The following is a 14401-nucleotide window of genomic DNA, read 5'->3' as shown; positions in this document are numbered from 1 at the left end:
CACAGCCTTGTAGAGAATTAGGTTTTGCTACGCGCATCTTTTGGTTTTTGGAAAAGCCACCTGTAAAACCGAGGCAACCAAGAGGATCAGCTTTGAAAACATTTTTTTTTTTTTTATCGTGAAAATACCGTACAGAGGAGTTACAATTACACGGGCAAGATAATGAGTACATTTCTTATCAAGCATTGCTGCCTCCTCCTTTGCAAAGTTCGTTTTTCAACATAACAACTTGTACATCTCATTGTTGCAATGGGTCCACCTGGTAACATTTTTCTTAATACTGCAAAGCAAAGGTCTAGAATTCTAATCTTGCACCCGAATTTCTGAGCACCGTATTTTTCTTTAGAGTGCAGTAAGGAATGTATGAGTTTAATTTAAATTGAGTGGAAGGCTTGAAGAATGCAGCCAAGTTTATAATAATAAGCTTTCCCTCCCCCATGACTCATCCTGTGGAATTGGGTTAGTTTTTGCAGGAGATAAAGTTTGATACCCTAAGGTCAGAGGAGAACAGTAAGCAATATAAAAACAAAAATAAAGCTTTGAGGGGAAGAAGAGAGGGAGAAATGCAAACCTGTTTTTGTTTTGTTTTGTTTTGTTTTGCCAGTTTTGGGGGCTGAACTCTGGGCCTGGGTGCTGTCCCTCAGCTCTTCAGCTCAAGGATAGTGCCCTACCACTTGAGCCACAGCATCACTTCCGGCTTTTTCTGCTTATGTGGTGCTGAGGAATTGAACCTAGGGCCTCATGTATGCAAGGCAAGCACTCTACCCACTGAACCAATTTCCCAGCCCCCCCCCCTTTTTTTTTTAATGAATGTTTCTAAAAGAGGAGGGAAGTGCCAGCAAGGGGGAAGAGGGTAGTCAGAAAACAAACAACAACACAACTTGTGCAGCCATTTTGTTTCTCTGCCCTGCTGTGCCCAGCACCTACAGTTTAATTTCTCCCTCTCCTCCCTCTCTGTACTTCTTCCTTGCCTCTTCTTTCCGTTTTCTGTCATTCTTACCTCATTTCTCAGTGTTCACTTCTATATTATGTTTTGTAAAGAAATTGCAATTGTATGAAGCTTTTTTTCAAGGGAAAAAAATCTATCTTAAAAAAAATCAGCCGCTGAGTTCACATCTGGATTCGATGTGGCCACACCTTTCCCCGCCCCTACCCTAGATGAGGCCTAGCCCAGGCCCAGAGGCTCTCTTTCCTAGGTCTTTTCCCAGCCTTGTGGAGGGCCAACATGGCCTGGTGCCAGCTGGAACAATGAATAAACCTACCCCTTACCTGAAAAAAAAAGCAACTTTGGGGCTGGGAAGGTGGCTCAGTGGTAGAGTGCTTGCCTTGCATGCATGAGGCCTTGGGTTCCATTCCTCAGCACCACAAAAACAGAAAAAGCCAGAAGTGGGGCTGATGCTGAAGTGATAGAGCACTAGCCTTGAGCTGAAGAGCTGAGGGACAGTGCCCAGGCCCAGAGTTCAGGCCCCATGACCGACAAAAAAAATAAATAAAAATAAAAATAAATCAGCTTTGTCAATTTAAATAAGAAGTAGAAAATAAAACTGCAACAATTGGGTCATATTTAATAGCTGAATACATTATTAAATATTTTTGTATTATATATCAGTTTATTTACTTTAGATTTGTATTTATTTTATTTTTAAACTAAACATACTGTCTTTAAGTAGTCATCAAAGGGGTTTCAATACAGTATGTTAATTTGTGAGTACAAACCCCTCTTGATCAATATCACCTCATCCATCATTCTTACTCCATCCACTCACCCCCAAATATACCCTATAACTTGCCTTTTTCTTTTTCTTTTTTGTTTGTCATTGGGCTTGAACTCTGGGCCTGGGCCCTGTCCCTCAGCTCTTCAGCTCAAAGCTAGCACTCTACCATTTGAGCCACAGTGCCACTTCTGGTTTTCTGAGAGGTTTATTATAGGTAAGTCTCACAGCTTTTCCTGCCAGGGCTGGCTTTGAACTGTGATCCTCAGATCTCAGCCTCCTGAGTAGCTAGGATTACAGGTGTGAGCCACCAGCACCCTGCTTACTTTGCTGTTTTAAAATACTTTCTGTTTAAAAATATTTTTATTACCTTCAATAAAAGTAAGTTGTTCCCATTCAACAAAGCAGTTATGGATACAGTGTGTGCTGATCAACGTTGAAGGGGTGACACTGAACAAAGTACTGAGTGTTGGTACATGTTCTTTCTCTTTCAGATTCAGAGTTTACAAGTCTGCCTGTTCGGGATGAAATGATAGCGAAGTACTCTAACCTTCCCTTGGAGACTCATAACATATCACTGACAGGTAGGTATCTCAGGTTCCAAATACTGTGGTGTCAAAATAGGGCTCAAGAAAATGTTTTAACTTAAACTACTGCTTTTTGTCTCCACATCTACTAATATCTGATCCTGGTCATTGGGAACACCATACAGTAATTTACACAGATGTCTTGAGTATAATGGGTTTTTAATATCATATAGACATTGTGTTGTGTGATTGGGAGAAAGAAGCTATTCTAGACCTGTTAGACCCTAGAAAGCCCTAGAAGGAGGGGTGTTTGTGGAAGAGCAGTGGAAGATTAGTTTTAGTAGACATTCTTATGCTTTTGTCAGTTCCCAAGAGTTACTTCCATTAAGACCATTACTCTGCATGGGGGCAGAAGTGTGTCTTCTGGAAAGCATTCAGCCAGAGAAACTAGTGATGATGTCCCAGGACTGAAGGGCAGGGCTGTGGGAAAAAGGAATGCCAGAAATAGACTCAGCTTGGACTTACCATTTCTCAGAATTGCTTTTTAATCAAATGTAAGCACAGAGTTTTTAAAATTAGTGTGAGGGGTCTGAGGCCTATTAGGATAAAATAGCATAATTACAACTTAAAAAAATTAAGACTGTGTGTGAAATTAATAACTAGTATTTTACACAGTTATGTCCAGTTTTAAACTATATCTTGTAATCTTATGAATTGTTTCTGTACTTTGTATTACTTGACTCTGTGTGTGTGTGTGTGTGTGTGTGTGTGTGTGTGTGTGTGCGCATGTGCGCGCGCGCGTGCACACATTTGCTGAGCATGGTGGAACAATTTTATTTTAATTAAGAAAAGTATTATTTTTACTTGGTTGCCCAAAGGGGGGCTTTACAATGTATTTTTGTCAGTGTCACCCCTTCCATTGTGGAAGAATACTTTTATAAGTTGGTGTAGGTAGGTATTTTTTGTTTTCCAAATATCCTTATCCTTATCCCAGTATTAGAAATTTATCCTCATAAAAAATAATGACAATATTATTGTGTTGTTAACTTCTTTTTTCTTTCTGCATGTTCTAATTGTTGGTTGTCTCTTTAAGTTAAGATGTCTTAAGGTTGCCAATGTTTTGATGAATCTGCCAACATTGTCCACGGGAGATCACTCTCACTCACCCAGGACAATTGGGACCTGGAAATATTGTATCAGCATAGACCTTAACTTGTTAACTAATGTTAGGCTGGTTATTTGCTTAAGGTGTTTAGGCGGTTTAACTCCTAGCTCTTCTTTTATTCTAATGATGTAAATAAAACTACTATTCCTACACTTATAAAGAGAACAGGTGGGGCTGGGAAGGTGGCTCAGTGGTAGAGTGCTTGCCTTGCATGCATGAGCCCTGGGTTTCTCAGCACCACCTAAGTAGAAAAGGCCAGAAGTGATGCAGTAGCTCAAGTGGTAGAGCACTAACCTTGAGCTGAAGAGCTGAGGGACAGCGCCCAGGCCCAGAGTTCAGGCCCATGACTGGCAAAAAAAAAAAAAAAAAAGAAAACAGGTGTTTTCAGTTGTTCATTACTTACTTACTCCTTTGACTTGATGAAACTTTGTGTCAGCTCTTTTCCTCAGGGACTTCTGCACTGCAACTTGCTCTATATCTTAGCCAACTGTCAAGATACAACCTGAGTAGTACGCTGCTTATCTACATTCTCTTATTTTCTCATTTTCCCTTTAAGTCCTGCCAGTTGGTTGTCCTTCCTTCCACAACAAAGGCTTTTCCTCTTTGATTTTGTGAATCTTGAAGATCTTAAGTTTGGAACCTTTACTACAGTGTATTGTCCTTCTTTATTTATTGACTTAGCTTTTTAGAAAACAAGGCCTTTTTTATTTCTTTTAAAGATAGGTTAGAATTTGTTTTTATTTGGCAAAAAATTAAGTAATTAACAATGCTTGATAAGAAATGTACTCATTATCTTGCCCATGTAATTGTAAACCCTCTGTACAGTATTTTCACAATAAAAAAAAACAAAAACTGATCTTACATTAAAATGTCACTTCCCTGATCTGTAAACCAAATGGTTTCATGTATGGTTGTCTTGTCCACAATGTGGTCTTAGGAGCTTAAGACATGATTATTAAGAGCCATTGAGGGTCCTTACTGCACAAGTAGGGGCTTTTAATGGACTTTGTGAATATTTTCATATTGTCCTTGCTAGTTTGATGTGCCAGTATTATTTATTTTCTATATATTGTTAATTTTACTATTGTTAATCAGTAAATAGTAGTTAGTAGCCAGCTCTGGTGGCTTATGCCTGTAATCCTAGCTACTCAGGAGGCTGAGATTGTGGTTCGAAGCCAGCTCAGGCAAAAAAGTCCCCTTGAGACTTTTTTTTTTAAGTTTTTTTTTATTGTGAAAATACCATACAGAGGGGTTACAATTACAAGAGCAAGGTAATGAGAACATTTCTTATCAAGCATTGTTGCCTCTTCCTTTGTTTCCCCTTACCATTCCTGCTCCCCCTCCCCTGCCAAAGTTGTAAAGTTTGTTTTTCCACCTAACATCTTGTACATCTCATTGTTGCAATGGGTCCACCTGTATCCCTATTTAAACAATTTGTTTATCTCCAATGAACCACCAGAAAACTGGAAGTGGAGCTGTGGCTCAAAGTAGTGTTGCACTAGCCTTGTGCAAGCCTTATGGCTGACAGCCACAAAAAAACGTAGTTAGGGGGAAGAACATACAAAAGAAACAAAGAAATCACATAGTACATTAAAAACAACAGCAACGAAGATAAAACTTCTTATGTCTGTATCTTGGGATTCATTTCACTTAGCCTCATCTTATATAGTCATATGTACATAGCTTTTGACCTTTTCTACTTGTCTGGTAAGATTATCCTAGACATATACTAGTTATTGCAAATAAGGGAAACCTTGGGACTATGCTTCTTTGGGTCTGGCTTACTTCTCTTAATATAATTTATTCCAAGTCTTTCCATTTCCTAACAAATGGGGTGGTATCATTCTTTTTGATGGAGGCCGTACTGCATTTGATTCCAGTGCCCTGCATCTTGTATATACATTTTTTTCTAATTTGGGGCAGGGAAGAGAAATAGCAAAATGCTGAAATAAGGATACAGACTGACCCACAGTTACAATGAGACATATAAGATACCTTGTTGAAAATGAACTTTACAACTTGGGGGCAGGGAGGGAGGAGTTGTGGAGGTGAGGAAGGAAGGGATAGTAGGGGAAAAACAAGGGAGGGAGTAACAATGCTCGATAGGAAACGTACTCATTTCCTTACTCATGTAACTATAACCCCTCTGTACAGTATCTTTACAAGAAGAAAAACAAAGAAAAGTAGTTAGTGCATTTTCATCTTTTTCCTTATTATCTTTTCTTTCGCTCTGGCCATTTCAGAAGTTCAATCTTTCTATTAGATCATTTTTCCCCCTAGAGTGAGTTAAGTACAGTTACCAATTTTGACCCTAGCTGTTCTCAGCACATTTATTTGATGAGAGTGGGAAGCTCACTAAACCTGTACCTGGGAGAATATTTTGATTCTTAAGAGCCTAGTTGTGTAATTAATATTTTAAAAGAATATGAATTATTTGCTAAACAAATTCATGGTATTAATCACATACCATGTACATGGTATTTCTAACAGCCCTATAAGATGAGTATTATTACTTATAATCTAGAGATGAGAAACGAAAAGCAAAACGATTAAGCGAAGTGATCGCAATTCCAGGACCCCAGGTGGAGCTTGGTTTTGAACCCTGGGAGTCTGGCACCAGAATCAACGCCTTTAATCATACTTTGGGCTGTCTTATGGCTGATTTCTTTATTTCTTAGTTCAAACCCTTACGCATATTTTAAGGAAATGGAGGCAGGTGTGACATGATTTATTCAAAAACTATGAAAATAAAGCTATTCTAATAATGTGAACCCTATGTAGGTCAAATGAGCAATTACATTTCCTGAATATTGAGTTTGTAAAAGTATAATTGATCTGACTAGAATTACGAAGTTTCCCTTCCTCCTTTCTTTCTCTTTTCTCCTGCCCCCCCCCTTCCTCTCACCAGGTTTTATGGAACAGATGTTTGGATAATGAACATCATTGTTCTAACTTTTCTAATATCAATATTTGACAGTTGTTATGTATGTTACTGCAATTAGTGTTTCTGTGTTGTTACTTTCAATGATTTTTCTTGTCATCTGCATATTGTACTGTTTACTGTCTCAATAATGTGTTACAGTTCAAACAGTGATACTGAAATCAAAACATCAGCTGGCCATTTTCTTGCTCAGCCTGTAGGTAGCACATCAGCAACCTTGTTGACTCAGTGGCACACTGTATTTGCCAGCTAATATATGAGCAGATGACCGGGCAGGGTCCTGGTGAGAGGAGGAAGTAGCCTGAACACACACTGGAAGTGCAGATATGCAAATGCAAATTGACCACAATGTAAGTCCTGGGAAGAGAGTGAAGACTAGAAAAGCCAGCTCTGTGGCCTCTATGGAGGCAGAAGGACCACTCAGGTCATAGGTGATTGAGATGATAAAAAGCTGTGGGAGCCGGGCGCTGGTGGCTCACGCCTGTAATCCTAGCTACTCAGGAGGCTGAGATCTGAGGATCTCGGTTCAAAGCCAGCCCGGGCAGGAAAGACTGTGAGACTCCTATCTCCTCCAATAAACCACCAGAAAACCGGAAGTGGTGCTGTAGCTCAAGTGGTAGAGCGCTCGCCTTGAGCTGAAGAGCTGAGGGACAACGACCAGGCCCAGAGTTCAAGACCCACGACCGACAAAAAAAAAAAAAAAAAAGCTGTGGACTGCCTTGGATTTGGCCCCCTAAAGAAGAAGGTTTTAGAATGGCTCCTGGGAGCTGCAGATGTTTATATTTCTCAGAGGCATTCAGTAAGCTGAAGCAGAGAAGAACAATGTGAATGCTGATTTTCACAGGGAGCAAAAGAGAAGCTGGAAGAGGCTCCACCATAGTAGTAAGTCTGACAGCAGCTGCAGGCAACGTTTGTCCTAAGAAGCAGAAATATTGATGTGTTCCAGGGGGCAGTTCTTTATTGTGAAGGGCTGTCTTGGGTATTGTAGGATGTTTAGCAGGTTCGCTGGCCTTTACCCGGTAGACATAGCTAAAATGTCCCCTGAACAACAAATTTATCCCTAGTGTCCCCTCAGTGCTGTACACATAGAAGAGAATAAACTTATCAGCTTATTTCTTGTTACTGCCATGAAATACCCAACACAGGCTACTTCGGAAGTATAGAGGATTATTTAGCTCACCAGTTTTGGAGCTTGAGAGTCCAAACAGCATGGCACAAGCTCCAGCAAGGCCCCCATCCAGGATAGCAGAGGACTTGTAAGAAAAAGCTTGAACCAGGAGAGAGAGGTATTGAGGGGAGGCCAGGATTGTCCACCACTCCTTTTTGTGATACTGGCCCTTGAACTTAGGGGCCTCATATCTAGGTAGGCCCTTTATCACTTGAGCCATACTTTCAGGCCTTTTTGCTTTCAGTTGTTTTTCAGATAGTGTCTCAAGCTTTTGCCCAATTAAAGTAGGATTCACCTTCTTCTTACTGATGCCTCCACTATTGATCTTTCTGATTTCCTTCTCCCCCATGGTTGGGATTACAGATGGAGCCCCAGGACTGCTCCTATTATAGCCACATTTCAAGAGGTGGAAGCTTCCAGGAAAGCCATTTAATCCCTTGACAGGACACCAGATGACCTAAGTCCCTCCCACCAGGCCTCACTTGGCCTGTTACAATCTCACTTTTTTCTCCCTGCTGCTGGTGTTCTGATCCTCCTTGTCTTTGAAAATTAAGGCAAAAGCAACAGCTTCAACACGATTCATAGAATGAGGTGCTATTTTGTATCTCTGATATTCATTGGCTTTATTAGCTTGTAATCATGTAAGTAAAGGTGAATTCATTAAAAAAATATGAAAACATTATTTCCAGAGATCCAATAGGTTGATAAATGTGAAAACTCTTTTGTCACCCTGGGGGATGTGTCACATACAGTAAACATTCTCTTAAATGTGTAAGTCCACAAGAAAGTAAAGGCAGACTCCACTGTACCAGTGTTGTGGAGTGATGACACTGGTTTCCTTGTGGGTGATCATCGCACTTCAGTCTCAGGCTGCAGAAGCACACAGTATTACATCTATGCAGGGAGAGAAGTAGGAACTGGAAACCTCCCGAAAGCTGATCCTTCCTTGGTTACAAGCACAGTGGAAGGTTTGACACAAGCTGGAAAAAGTCAGCTGATAGCACAAAGAGATGACAAATTGGCTTCTTTGTGTTAGCCTTGTCCTTTGGAAAAACACAGGACTCTGATTGTTATCTGTTATTGAAAATAATACTAATACTAATGAAATGTAAAAGAAGGACCCTAAAAGATTCATCTGATTATTCAAAGAAGAGCCTGCTGTCTAGAAAGGTTTGGATTGCAAAGTTACATTACATGCGTTATATGGAGCCTCTAAGCTAAGAAAGAACCCTGAAGAGAGCCCCGGTGAGGAGTTATCTGCAGGAATGCAATGGACCTCTCTGGAAAGGTGTGATGTCTTCCTGACTGTGTGTCCCATTTTGAGAATTGGACAAAAGGAGAAGTACAAAAGGCTGAAGCAGCAACATGGGTAGCCCAGGAGCAAAAGGACTAGACACTCTAGAAGTCTCTGTACGGACAAAAAAAAGTAGAAATGTTAAAAACAAAAGAAACAATATACTGTGAGAAAAAAAAAGATAGCATGGGGCTGGGAAGGTGGCTCAGTGATAGAGTGCTTGTCTAGCATGCAAGAGGCCCTAGGTTCAATTCCTCTGCACCACATAAGCAGAAAAGGCCAGGAGTGGTGCTGTGTCTCAAGTGGTAGAGCAGTAGCCTTGAGCTGAGGGACAGTGCCCAGGCCCAGAGTTCAGGTACTACGACTGGCAAAACAACAACAACAACAGCAACAAAAACAGACAGCAGAGGGGCACTGGTGGCTCACACCTGTAATCCTAGCCACTCAGGAGGCTGAGATCTGAGGATCGTGGTTCAAAGCCAGCCCGGACAGGAAAGTCCATGAGACTTGGTAGAGCTCTAGCCTTGAGCTGAGGGACAGCACCCAGAGTTCAAGCCCCATCACTGACAAAAAAAAAAAAAAAAAGACAGCGTGACAGATGAAGTCAAAGTTTTATTGCTCCTCTGAATGTCTGACATTTCTCCAGTGGCAGCCTCCATTTGTAATGCTTCTTTCCCAGCCTGTGTGTGTGTGTGTGTGAGTGTGTGTGTGTGTGTGTGTGTGTGTGTGTGTATCCATAATAGTTATATACTCTATATAATATACTCAATAGGAATATTTTAAAAACATGATTTGATTAAAAAAAAAAGTGGTGGTACTAAGAAAAAATAGAATCCAGACCCTTTCACATACCAGACAGGCACTGTCTGAGTATCACTGAGTTATAGTTCCATTCCTATGGTATTATTCAGGAGTCTTTATTCAGTAGTTACCTTTCCCTTTTATTAGTAGGGGATATATTCCAAGAGTCTTAGTTGATTCACAGCACCAGAAGTACTGAACCCTATATACAGGCAGTTCTCTGGATCCATGGGTTCTTTATGTATTCAAACAACTGTGGATTAAGAATTTTGGGGAATAAACTGTGCATACATACAGAATATAAGCAGCTGTTTTTGTTTGTCATGATTTCCTAGACAATGCAGCTCATCTATTTACCTACCATTTACATTTTTTGATATCCAAGTATGTGTTTTATTTAATTTAGCTATTACAAAATTTCCTTCAACCAGGTAAAATGGCATAGTTAGTAACTCTTTTATAAAGTTACCTTTTTAGAATTATAGACTCCTTTTTCTAATGTTATTGAGCAGAACATAAACATTCATAAATTCTGCATTTTCAACATAATAATAATAGTAATACTAATAATAAATTTTCTTTCTCACAATCATATGTAAAAAACTACACAACAGAGTTTTAACAAATCTTACACTATAACAGATCAATTGCTATTTAGTTGGTCATGAGTATTTTCCTTTTTAAAAAATTTTAATTTTATTGTCAAGGTGATGTAGAGAGGGGTTACAGTTACATAAGTAAGGTAATGATTACATTTCTCCTCTTGTTATAATGCATAATTTAAAATACGACTTAAAGTGTGCAGGCACTGGTGGCCAACTCCTGTAATCTTAGCTACTCAAGAGGCAGAGATCAGGAGGATGGCAGTTCAAGGCAAGCTTAGGTTAAAAAAAAGTTGGTAGACTACATCTCTACAGGGAAAAAAAAACCTAAACCCACCCACCCACAAATAAAACCACAAAAAAATCCCTGGGCCTGATGGTACATATCTGTCATCCCAGCAGTGCTGGGAAAAGTTAAAATAAATAGAAAGATCATGGTCTGGATTGTCAAGATCCTGACTTCAAAATAACCAGAGTAGAAAGGGTTAGAGGTGTAGCTTAAGCAGGGAAGGGCCTGCCCAGCAAGTGCGAAGTCCCAAGTTCAAATAAGAGAAAGAAAGATAGTAACAATAACTAATAAAACCACATATAATGTTACAGTGTAATAAACATTCTTTGCATGTAGCCTCTCAAAACATCTATGTTTCCTTCACCTTTTGTAGAATTATTATATGAAGTTGAGCGTGACAAGAAGTGCCTCATAGCTGATCTAGAGTCTAAATTGCTAGTACAACTACCTCTTGCCCTATGGAGCTAAGATTAATAAATAAAGTAGGATTATTTGAATACAAGTCTTGCCTTGTACCATGACAGTTGATCTGATAACCAAGATGGATGCCAGATTATTAGCAGACAGATGGTAAATATAGCGTTGACACTCTCTAGGAAACAGTGCTTCCATTTGTATCTCTGGTAGGACAGAGGGAGGACACTATTCAGAATGGTTCCCAGTTTGAAACTTACAAATTGTTCATTTCTAGAATTTTCATTTAATATTTCCAGACCACTCATAGATAAGGGTGACTACTCTGTGTGCCTCTGGCTATACCAGACCTGTACCTACCCACAGAAACTATATAGTAGGACTTAGAAATCTTTAATATTAGCAGTAAATATCCATAAGTATTGTTCTAAAATTTGCTTTTTGTCCTTCAATATTACTTGCTGGTGATCTAGTCATATAATATATGGAGTTACATTTCTTTGGCTTATATATACAGTATGTATCAGTTTGCTAACACTTGCTAAATGAGGTTGCATATATATATGTATATATATAGACTTATGTGCATATATGTATATATTCATACATATATATATATACTTATGTGTATATATGTATATATTCATATAGCAACAAATACCCTTCTTTCCTGGGATATTTGAATGTTCTTTCAGGGCAAATACCACAAAGTAGAAGTACACACCTTTGTTCAGGAAGACACCTTGAAATTACTCACAAAAATAACAGGACAGTTCGCCTTTTCTCCTTGTTCACATATTTGAACAGAATTTTCCCATATCCTCACTAGCACTTCATGTTATTAGACTTTATTTTGTATTTTAGAATTGGACTTGAGTGCATGTATGTATTTATGGTCTTTTCTCTCTATATATATATATTATAGATTATAGATATATAATTTTACTGTTGGTCTTATTTATGTTTGAGGTTGATTGTTATTATATAGCTCCAGGCCTGGCCTCTAATTCATAATGTACCTGCCTTCACCTTCCACATGCTGGGATTTCAGGCATGCACCACAATGCCCAGCTAAGAACAATCTTTACGTAATATGTTTCAGAAACTAGGAGACTTTCTGCAATCCTAAAAATGTAGATGTCATGGATGTTTATGCATTGCTGTTGGGCAATGTTCAGGAAGTTGAAATGTTGTTTGTTGAACTCATGTTCATTTGTCAGCTAACCACAAAAGACTTAAATTTGAAATGTATTCACAGTAGCCAAAATATGGAAACAGCCCAGAGGCTCCACAATAGATGAGTGGACCAAAAAATTGTGGTACCTCTACACAATGGAATTTTACACAGCCATTAGAAAGAATAAAATAATGTCATTTGTAGGGAAATGAATGGAAGTAGAACAAATCAAATTAAGTAAGGTAAGCCAAGTTCAGAGAGACAAAGAGTGCATATTCTCTCTGATATGTGGAAATTAGATCTAAAATATATTGGGATATGATAAATTATACAGGATTCTAGATATACACAATGAGACCAAAAGGATATTCTTGGAAGAGAAACACAAAGGTGCAATGCCTAAATGCCTCTTCATATTTATATAAAATAATATACTGAAATGAACTCCAAGATAGGGAAACAAGAGACCACATTTTTTTCCTTCCTTCCTTTATTTTTTTTAGGTTTTAGTTTTTGATGATCCTGTCTTCTTTACCTTACGTATGGTATATTCACATGTACATCTTCCGTAGGGTTGGAGGGAGGGTACAGAACTCGAGAGAAAAAGGGTGAAAAAGTGCAGCCGTGGAGTTCACTGGACATTGATGAAAGTGAACTATGCAACTTGTGGATGGGGATGGGAGGGAGGGACTGGGAGAGAGTGCGGGAACAGAAAACGCCAAATGAAGGAAATGTAATTGTGGTACCTTCGTACACCATCTCTATAATAACAATCAAGTAAATTAATAAAAAAGTGAAACAGAATGTTCTACGTACTTTTGAGGCTGAGCTTCCCAACCTGCAGAAATATTGCAGAAAACAATGAGATAACAATTAGACTTGGTGAATGACATGCCACTAAGGAAGGTTATAATGCATCTATATTATACCACAAAAGTGTTGCGTTGAGAATGTGATTTAAATGTGTTTGATGACACCTTTCGACTCTTTTATGTTCATACTGGTACATTGCTTATAATATGCTATTAATAATAATGCTATTAATACTTTTTAACTTAAAATCTTGACTAAAGCATTTGAAGGTGATGAAGTTGATTCCTTTGTAATAAGAATTCCATGTCTTTGAGAACTGATGGGTAGTGTGGATTAGGATAGTCTGGTCTTAGCCACATCTAAGTTTAACAGTCTGCTCTGCTAGTGTCTTGATGACTTACCCAGGACTTCCCTGTAAAATTGTTCTTACCTTATGGGAACTGTTGTGAAGATGAAGTGATGTCATCAACCCACAAGGACGGATAGCATACACCATAGCTTTTCTTGGCGAGAGGAAATGAGCGCTTACCAGAGATTACTGCTTGCTGTACTGTGGTTCTTTCCAGTCTTATGGGATATGTATTGTTTTAGTTTAGAGATCAAGAAAATGGGCCAAATGTGGAAATGGTGGTATTCATTACAGACACTTCATTTTACAAATGAAAGTTGTTTAATGATAGCAACTAAATAATTTGAGGTATAATTTTGGTATTTTGTTATACAAAAACAGATGGAGGAAGAGAAAGTAGCCAAGAGACATTAGGTCATTTGTCTAGTCCTGGTGAAAGGTAATGAAGACCTAACAGTGAAAAAGTTTTTTTTTTGGGGTGGGGGAGGAGGGCAAACTTGGTTGATATTGCAGTGGGGTAAAATCAACCGAATGCTGCTGTACCAGAAGTCAGCATTGGGGCCAAGGAAAGGGAAGGCTGGTGGACCAACTCAGATGTACCAAGTTTTCAGTACTTACGGCTTTCCAGGTTTAGTAGACATGTGGAGCATGGAACTAGATCAAGAATTGAGCTTCGGGTCTTTCAAGTAAAAGATACTAGCAGTGATCAGTGAATTGAACACAATATTGTTAAGAAAAGAAAGAAGCCAGCGAGTGCTGGCTGTAGTGGTATAAGCCTGCAATCCCAGCTACTTAGGAGACAGAAATAGGAGACTCACTATGTGAGGCCAGCCCCAGAAAAAAATGGTTAGAGATTCTATCTTAAAAGTCCCAAGTGAGGCTCATACCTGTAATTCTAGCTTTTCAGGAGGTAAAGATAGAAGGGTAGATATTTTGAGGCCAGTTTGGACAACGTTGTGAGAGACCGCATCTAAAAGCAAGGATACAGGTTGACCCATTGTAACAATGAGATATACAACACACTATGTTGAAAACGAACTTTACAACTTGTGTGTGTGTGGGGGGGGCAGGTAGGTGTGCAAGTGGGAGGGAAGGGGGGAGGGAAGGGATGGTAGGGGGAAAACAATGGAGGAGGCAACAATGTTCAAT

The 14401-nt window shown here is 39.1% G+C and overlaps 1 protein-coding gene across 2 annotated transcripts in view; it reads left to right on the top strand.

Moving 5' to 3' along the window:
* Emb (embigin) overlaps positions 1-14401 on the top strand; it is a 48642-nt gene that overhangs the window by 12941 nt on the left and 21300 nt on the right. For both annotated transcript variants that reach the window (XM_042690633.1, XM_042690632.1), the window contains exon 2: positions 2207-2296. In XM_042690633.1, the coding sequence (XP_042546567.1) occupies positions 2207-2296 (90 nt within the window). The remainder of the gene's footprint in view (positions 1-2206; positions 2297-14401) is intronic.

Source organism: Dipodomys spectabilis, unplaced genomic scaffold, assembly GCF_019054845.1.
Source record: "Dipodomys spectabilis isolate Male_0828 unplaced genomic scaffold, ASM1905484v1 ptg000138l, whole genome shotgun sequence".
In the NCBI taxonomy this organism is placed as follows: domain Eukaryota; kingdom Metazoa; phylum Chordata; class Mammalia; order Rodentia; family Heteromyidae; genus Dipodomys; species Dipodomys spectabilis.
Note: the sequence above shows the minus strand (reverse complement) of the source record. Positions and strands in the feature narration are given on the sequence as shown.